The sequence below is a fragment of the Leptinotarsa decemlineata genome, unplaced genomic scaffold (assembly GCF_025532065.1).
Source record: "Leptinotarsa decemlineata unplaced genomic scaffold, Ldec_3_MD MMD2_tig00026336_RagTag_RagTag, whole genome shotgun sequence".
Classification (NCBI taxonomy): Eukaryota; Metazoa; Arthropoda; class Insecta; order Coleoptera; family Chrysomelidae; genus Leptinotarsa; species Leptinotarsa decemlineata.
Genome location: NW_027412692.1, coordinates 13,105,285 through 13,114,700, shown reverse-complemented (window position 1 = coordinate 13,114,700; position 9,416 = coordinate 13,105,285). Strand labels below are relative to the sequence as shown.

Sequence of the window (9,416 nt, the reverse complement as noted above, 5' to 3'; positions counted from 1 at the left end):
ATAAACGTTTTGGAAGCTTGATTTCTCCTGTATCCATCACCAATGAGAGGAAACATCATCATTTATCTCGACGTCCAATTGATGAAAATATAATTTTTGTCGTTTTTATTTGATAGGCATATCAAGCAACCAGAGCACAAGAAGGAAATTTCATGAATTTCTGACAGTGTTTGTATATAATTGTCAAAGACGAAAATGAATGGCGTGAAATTATTTCGAAAGTTCAGAACTTTACCAAAAAATAGTCGAAAGTTTTCGAATAAATGTGAGAAGTCCTCTGAAAAACCATCAGACCTTTATGAAGTAAGTTGAACTAGTTTCTTATAACTGTTGATTTGACATCAAAATATGATTATCCGACCAATTTCACATTGAAGGCCTACGTTTAGCTTTTACAAATGACGCCAAAAATATTTGAAATGCCATTTTATTTTTTATTATTGAACATTATGTTTAAGATAAGTCACACTGTTGAATAAAAGCTAAGTGAACTACTAGTCACTGAATGAATTTGATTTTTCATGAATTTGACAGTCTACGTCATTGAGAACAAGTCGAATCTACTAAAATTCGTGATACCTCTTATTTCACTTGATTTTAGAATATAAATATATGTGGAGTGATCTGTTCTTCAGGCAATTCAAAATCTACAAGAATGTTTACTTTGGTGACGTCTTTTTTAATTCTGTAGAAACTCTAAATATTTTATGTGAAAACTTTCAGAACTTTTCAACTGACAATGTTGATCGATATAGAATCCCATATAGTGTTTGATATGGGCCAATGAACATCTATAACAGATATCTCCAATTCCTCCCTCAAAAGACATTCAAATTAACTTCTAACATTCAATTAACGAACCTGGCCGTAATATATGCGGGATTACCAACTTCCAGTTGTCTGCAACGTTTGTCAAATAAAAGCAATCTCCAAGTAATAATCCGGGAGTGACATGAGTGCACTTCTAGTTCACCGAAGTATGGAGTTCAGCAGGAGTGCATTCAGTGTAAACTTCCAACTTCCTACTGTTTTGTATTTGCCTAACCGATTGAATAGGGTGACCGTGACTTTTTGAATTATGCCGGGTATACGAACTCAGTAGTTTCGTTTTGAAAGTGGGTTTATAATATGACGGACAGAAGTTACGACACAGACTAGTCCTGTACACAATGTTGCCAATGACCTGGTATTCACCAGGATTGTGGATGATTAGATATTTCTTCCTGTAGTTTTTTAACAACATTCTTTTTGCGAGTAATTCTCTCGGTAGGAAGATTGTGGTGACCGTAAAATGGGCGTAGCGTAAAATCAATCGAGTTCCTTATATTATATTATTATTTGTAACAATCAATAAAAATACAGTCCACTCATAGTTAGAAACGAAGATGTTTCAATTATTCAAATAAATGAAAAAATCGGCAAGAGAAAATACCCTTGTACATATAGGCACGGACTCAATGGTGGAGAATCAAAACGTAAAATAGATATTCAGGCTAAAGAGAGTCTAAAGTCAACCAAAAACCTGAGAGGATCTTCAGAAATAACCGGAGTCTATCGGATCCTCTGCAGCAATCGATCGATCGGTCTACAGTGGAACTACGAAAAGAGGTGGGAAGTAGGTACTGAACACAAGAGAAATGTTCGCCTGGGATATGCCGACATATGCCGCGGTCGAAGTTCGAAAATCTTGGATACATCCCAAAGCTAATTTCCAAGGCTGTATAGGAAGACGATATAAATTCAGAAACACGGAAATAATTACAAGAGGAAAGGAAATTGATATAAATGGAGACTGGATGCCTCCACGAAATTCTATACGTATCAGATTATTCAATCCAGTAGATACGCTATGGGAGAACAGGTCCAATATGTCATTTTCGACACCAGATTTTCAAAAAAGTCACTAGATTCGATTGAAAAGTCACTAGATCTTTTCAAAAAGTCCTAGTTTTCCCCAAGAAGTCACTAGATTTTGCCCCATAATCATATAGGAAGAGTACGACAACCAAATCTAACTTGTTGAATTTTTCACTAGAGTCATTGAAGATACCTTAGATTTCCCCAAATAAAAATCCCTTGCAGTTGTGTGCTCTTTTGGGCACAGTGCCCTTTTGGCACTGAGCCACATTTTTCTTTATGAATTCTGCATCTTTCTATCTTTCATTTGACGTACTGCACGTTACCATCCGACTATTATTAACAAAGATACGGCTCAGTGCTCACTTTTTGAAGGAATATAGTGACATTTTGGACAAATCTAGTGACTTTTTCAGAAACATAGTGACTTTTGGGCCAATCAGTGACTTTCCGATCAAATCTAGTAACTTTTTGGTAAATTTAGCGACAAATATTGCATGTTGCACCTGCTTAATTCTTATGGTCATTTCGGTCTTAGTAATCTCAAAGCATATCTACTTAATTTAACCAGGAGGAACCGACCTAAGCCCACCACCAATGGTATGAAATAGGTTTCTCACATCTCGAACGAAGTGGAATGTACATCACAGTGCAGTAGAGTGGAACCAACAAAATAGCCTGAGCAATTAATTTGAATTGAAATATTATAATTTTTTAACGATATCAAAATCCTCGTTTTCATTATTCATGTGCCAAAAACTTCCAAACATTAGACTGCATATTTTTTCATTTTACAGAAGCACACTATAATCAATCATAAGTATGACTGCGTAGTTGTGGGGGCTGGTGGGGCAGGTTTGAGAACAGCATACGGCTTAGTATCGCAAGGATTCAAGACTGCCTGCATTTCGAAATTATTTCCAACAAGGTCTCATACGGTTGCCGCCCAAGGAGGAATAAACGCTGCCCTGAGTGAGTAGTTTTCATATACAGTGACACTAATGTCGGCACTCATCATTAACACTCAACTCAACGTTAACAACAGATTTTTCAGAAAAATTAGTAGAAATACTTTTCATAAAATTGGTGACAGCTTCTTCATTTTTGTTGCCTACGTTACTTACTTCAAATATTTATTGTTCGTAAGGTCACTACGAAGATGACTGTTGGTTGTGGCATCAATACGACACTGTCAAAGGTTCTGATTGGCTTGGAGATCAAAACGCTATCCATTACATGACTAGAGATGCCCCAAGGGCAGTATTGGAGTTGGAGAACATTGGAATGCCTTTTTCTCGTAACAAAGACGGTAGGATATATCAGAGAGCGTTCGGGGGCCAGACTCTGAAAAAAGGAGATGGTGGACAAGCGCACAGGTGAATCTATAGATGGTTCTTTTTTTAACGAACTGTAAAAAAATTTTAATGAAATGTTTGATATCCTGTTTTCATTTTTCTGCGGATGTCACAACTTTGGTCTGTTTCGATGAAACTGAAATGGAAAGTGATTTTCCTAGCATTTCAATGTGGCTAAATTTTCCTGAGTAGAATTTTAACTTTGAATGTTATATCTAGGTGTATATACCAAATACTAATATTTATCATATTTATACAACTTTTTTCTACAGTAATTACAATATAAGATATGCAAAAAAGTCATTTTTTTGGTTTACATACCTATCGATAAAATTTTTGCCATGGAGGGCACACATTCAAAATATGAGGAAGACAATTTCATCAGTATTAAGAATTTAACATAAGTTGACATTTTTCACATCGTTAAAATATCTGAAAGTTATATACTTTTCTTTCATCCATCTAAAAGTTCATCATTTGATTTCTGATTGGGGTATTGCCACAAAATCAACTCTGAAACCCTTGAAAACTTCACAAAATAAAGCAATAAATATATTTTCCAACTTGACATTCCAACAAGCAACAACTAAATTTCACACACCTCGAAATTTTTGCTTGTTTTTTAGGACATGTGCTGCTGCAGATGCTACCGGGCACTACTTGCTTCATACTCTATATGGACAGGCGGTAAAATACAACTGTGAATTTTTCATCGAATATTTTGTCATGGATCTCTTGGTGAAAGACGACAAATGCTGCGGTGTTATTGCTTGGAATTTGGAAGATGGTACAATTCATAGGTATATCTGCAATTTTAACTTGACTACGACGTTTTTTTGCTATGTTTTTATTTCTTATTGTACAAAATAACAACTGCTTCCAGTGGCGCCCGTCACGTACAGCCACGTGGCTGCACGTGGATTTGCGATGGACCTTCAGTCCCGAAACTATTTATCGCTTCTTGACCAGAGCCGGCGAGTGCTAGTTCGGCGGTGTCCAAAACCCGCGAGGTTCTCAAGGACCTGTTGGGATCCTAGCATTCGATAATCCGGGAAATTCTGTATCTCTCGCTCTTTCTCTCTCGTGGAAACCGCAGTGAAGGCAAGGCTCGACTTGAGAAGAAAGTTCCTTATCCACTAACCAAGCTAAATGCGCCTGGCCATCACGATAGCTGGACCACAAGGTTCCCTACGAACCCCCAAACTACACGACACACTTCTTCGCAACTCGACCACCTAGCCCGATAATACAAACTGCACCTAGAGGCACATGGGCGTGTGCCCCAGCCACTACTGCTAAGTCTTTTCCGTTAGTGAGCTGGAGCGGCGTACTTCCAGATAAATTCGATCCTGGTTAGGGCAAATACGTCGAAAAAGACCGGCTAGTGGATCCCTTGTAGTGGTCTTAGCCGTCATAGAACGAATTCTTTTCATAGTAGTCCTGATAGACACAAATCGTTGGATGTAGGAGAGCTAAAAACTCTCTCGAAGTGTGCAAGGTCTTATTAAAGACCGTTTGTGTATTTATGTTTGAATATACGCAGCACCATCGGCGTGAAGAAAAACCTGGGGAGGAGGTACGTCGAAAGCGGGAATTTTGTGTAGAAGGCCTTCGTACCAGACACGGTAGAAGGTCTTTAAAATGTCAAGGAGGATAAGATGGACGACTTTTCTGTTGTTTAGCTCAGAGATGGAGTTTTCGACCAGTCTCAGGACCTGCAGCTCGGTGGAGTGTACTTTCGTGAAGCCGAATTGTTTGTCAGGCAGAACATTTCGGTCTTCAACTTCTTTTGTCAGCCTCTGCAGCACAACACGTTCAGCCAGTTTGTGATTCCTCTCCACAAAAAAGGTAATTTAAATGAAATTGACAATTACAGGCAAATATCGCTGCTCTGTTCCTTATCCAAATTATTAGAAAAGATAATAGTAAACAGAATAACCGATTACCTGGAAAGCAACAACATACTCTCAACCTCTCAGCATGGTATTGTAAAAAGAGATACATTGAAACAGCTTCCTATCATCTTCTCGATTACATTTACACTCAGATTGATAATAATAACTACGTCTTATCACTATTCTTTGACCTATCGAAGGCATTCGATACGGTGTGCGTAGTATTTCTTTTGAAAACAATAAGACAATGTAATTTCCCATCTAACGTCATGAATTGGATCAAATCCTACATGAAGGGACGAACTATGTACATCTCTTGCAATATTGTACTTTCTGATTCTCATGCCGTAAAAATTGGCGTCCCCCAAGGATCTGTTATCGGACCACTACTCTTTCTCCTATATGTTAAAGACATGCCTCAACATATAACAACGGGTTATGTTACAATGTTTGCCGATGATACTACCATTACCAAATCAGGTTCAACTGTTGAACAACTTGCTTCCAACATGAAGACCGTTATTGATGATTTCAGCTCTTAGTGTCAGAGAAATAAACTAATCCTTAACACCTCGAAGTCAGTGGCCATGAAATTTTACAGGAAATGGCGACCCCACAACGTTATCGAAATTGATGACTTGCAAACGTCCACAGAAGTAAAATTCCTGGGTATTCATCTTGACGCCAACCTAAATTGGGAAAAACAAATTAATCATGTATGTGCAAATCGAAACAAAGCCTTTTATGCTTATGGCAGATGAAGCCCAGTTTAGATGAAGCAGGCCTCCTAAATATTTACTACGCAATGGTTCACTCTCGACTTAGTTTAAATATCATGGCTTGGGGAAGAGCAAGAGACTTGAATAGAGTTTTTGTGGCTCAGAAAAGAATCCTGAGACTTATAATTGATTTGAATTTCAGAGATAGTTGCCGGCCTATTTTTATAGAAAAAAAAGATTTTAACCCTCATTTCCATTTATATTTTTAAATGTGCTATGTTCGCAAGACATAACTTATCGGTTTTTGGGACAAAAGGATCTGAACACGAACATAATACACGGCATGGAGCTTTTTTGAGAATTCCATAACACAGAACCTCATTATATGAGAACTTCCCACGGTACAATGTAATCAGTTGTTATAATAAGTTACCAAATCATCAAAAACAAATTACCAATGATGAAGTATTTCACAACAAAATTAAAATCTTTTTACTTAGAAAGTGCTATTATAGTTAGCAAGGGTTTATGAACGATAATTCGATAGACACAGATCTTACATGACTTTTACCTTTTTAATGGTTACAGACACTCAAATTCATATATACAAATTGACAGATTTTATTTATTTACTTATTTATTTATACATATGTCCGTATATTTTTAGTGTAACAAATTGTAATATTGTTATAAGGACCTACCATATATACCTAGCGTACCAACAAATGGTTAATAAACTATTATTATTATATTATTACTATTATTACCTCTTGCTTGAAACCCAAACTATTATTTGCAGATTTTTCACCAATAATACCGTGATTGCAACAGGTGGCTTCGAAAGGTCATACTTTTCATGTACAGCTGCCCACACATCGACTGGCGATGGAACTGCAATGGTCACTAGGGCAGGATTTCCCCTGGAAGATATGGAGTTCATACAGTTCCATCCAACGGGTTTGTGATTTTCATTTCAGTTGTTTTGCAAATCTCGTGGGCAAACTGCAATGTTTGGGAGATATTTTTCTTAGGTGTATACGGAGTTGGAGTTTTGATAACGGAAGGTGCGAGAGGTGAAGGTGGTTTCATACTGAACAGTAAAGGAGAACGGTTCATGGAGAAATATGCACCGAAAGCGAAGGATCTGGCTTCCAGAGATGTCGTTTCCAGGTACGAAGTCTGAAGAAGAATTCATATGTGGTAGATTAAAACGTGTCAGGTAGTCATTGAGATTGTAAATACTATAATATAATTATTAAAGCATTAGTCAGTGGAATATTTGTGTTGGAATAGTTTTGCTTTCTTTCTTCAGGTGTATCACACTGGAGATTCTGGAAGGTAGAGGGTGTGGACCGGAAAAGGATCATGTTCATCTTCAACTGCACCACCTTCCAAAGGAGAAAATACTGAGGCAGCTACCTGGAATAAGGCAAACCGCCTCTGATTTCGCTGGAGTCGATATAACTAGAGAGAACATATCGATTATACCGACTGTTCATTACACAATGGGTGGGATACCGACAAATTATAAGGGCCAGGCTTTGACGCAAGTGGCAAGTAACAATAAAATCAATTTGAGGTTTTATAACACTTTTTTAGTCATAAAACGGTTTTAGTTTTGAAACCCAATTTTTCGTAAAATAAATTATAGCATACTTAATACAGGCTGATTCACGGTGGATGGCATATTAGACGTTTCTGGTGAACCAGACAACAGATCACTTTGAAAATTTAATGGAGGGCATATTCGGACATTCTCTAGCCAACTAAAATATTTTTGACAATGCGGTGTTGCCGCTTCTATTAGAAAGCAGTAGCAACTTTGATTTTTCAAATGGAACACTCTATATATAATATTATTTTTGGAATCTCCAACAATTGCCCGACAACTTTTCTTGATATTTCCCTATACCTATCTGTTACCGTTTTCGAAATAAAAATTAATTTCAATTTTTTTCTTAAAAAAATCATGACTTCTAAAAATGCCGATATCTTTTAGTTAAGAAGTACTATGATATCGAAATTTGGTTTGGAGTTAGGTGATACTTGGACACTTCCCACACGTCAGCCTAATCTCCGTTACTTCAATACAGGGTGGTAAAAAAATACAGTTTTTTCGTTGGCTTGAAAAAAAAAGTTGCTGAAATTTGATTATTTTAAATGGAACACCCTGTATATTGTTGAAAATTCGGAAAGCTGCTGAAATTTGCTTTCTTTCTATGTATATCATACCTATACCTAACTAGTCAAGTTTCGGACTTATGAACATTTATTTGTGAAAATGTCCCTTCAGAATGGTATTTCCATTCGGTATTTGGTAAGCAGGCCATGATTACTATTTGACAGTAGCGTTGTGACATTCTCCTAATAATATCGACATTTTCGTCACTTCAGAAGTTGCAAATACCTTCAAAACGATGGAACAAAACTATTCAAACGAAGTTCTTATGCATTTGTTTATTATTTTTGGACAGTGTGACAAAATTATCAGCAGAACATGTAGAAAGTTCAATGAAATGTATCCGAATTTACCGCCAAAGAACCTCAAGAAATTTATACGAATTCAGAACAATTTCAATGCATTTGGATCAACTTTAAAAGCACCAAGAAACTTGCCTCGACCCGTAACTTTCGAAGACAACCAGATTGATGTCTTAGCATATTTTCACGCATATCCCGAGTCATCGATAAGAAGTGCTGAAGAAAATTTGGGTATAAAATATTCATCGGTTCAAAGAATCTTGGGAAGACATAAAATGCATGATTATAAATTCACCAAAATTCAAGCAATGAAGCCTCAAGATCCTCAACAGAGAGTAGAATTTTGTGAAATGTTGTTGACACGCATTCAAGAAGATCCACTTTTTTTAAATAAAATTATTTGGACTGATGAATCGAAATTTTCGAGAGAAGGGATTTTCAATAGAAAAAATCGTCATTATTGGTCCAGTGAAAATCCTCACGTCATAAAAGAAGCCGGATTTCAAGGAAAATTTAGTTTTAATGTCTTCTGCATGTTGATGGACAACAAATTGAGGTACGTGATATACGAGGAGTCATTAACATCCAGAAGCTACCTGAATATTTTGGAGAATACTGTAGACAGTTTCGTGGATAATCTGCCACTCGAAGATTATCGAAACTGTTGGTACCAACTAGACGGGGCTCCTGCACATTGCACAAGAGAAGTGAGCGCAGAACTGGGTAGACTATTTGACGATCGGTGGATGAGGCGCTTGGGACCATGGAATTGGCCAGCGAGATCACCCGATCTTAATCCATTAGATTTTTATTTGTGAGGAATGTTTAAAGAAAAAGTTTACAAAATACCCGTGCGTTCGAGAGATGAATTGTTAGAAAGGATTGCCCAAACATTTGAAGATTTGGATCCCAATGAAATCAGATCTGCCACCACGAAAGCAGTCAACACCCGCATTTTAAAGTGCTTGGAAGTGAACGGCCAGCGATTCGAACATATTTTGAAATATTCCACATGATTGTTTTACTTTTTTATAATTATTCATATCAATATTTCCAAGTTCAAGTTTCTTGGTGCTTTTTTAAAGTTCATCCAAACATATTGGAATTGT

At 36.9% G+C, this 9,416-nt stretch overlaps 1 protein-coding gene across 1 annotated transcript in view; it reads left to right on the top strand.

Annotated features, from left to right (window-relative positions):
* Positions 1–127: 127 nt before the first annotated feature.
* Positions 128–9,416, top strand: part of LOC111511757 (succinate dehydrogenase [ubiquinone] flavoprotein subunit, mitochondrial) — a 45,807-nt gene continuing 36,518 nt past the window's right edge. Inside the window, exons 1-7 of the mRNA XM_023167786.2 lie at positions 128–303; positions 2,655–2,829; positions 3,005–3,233; positions 3,839–4,012; positions 6,626–6,783; positions 6,858–6,996; positions 7,139–7,379. Of these exons, the coding sequence (XP_023023554.2) occupies positions 196–303; positions 2,655–2,829; positions 3,005–3,233; positions 3,839–4,012; positions 6,626–6,783; positions 6,858–6,996; positions 7,139–7,379 (1,224 nt within the window). The 5' untranslated portion in view covers positions 128–195. The remainder of the gene's footprint in view (positions 304–2,654; positions 2,830–3,004; positions 3,234–3,838; positions 4,013–6,625; positions 6,784–6,857; positions 6,997–7,138; positions 7,380–9,416) is intronic.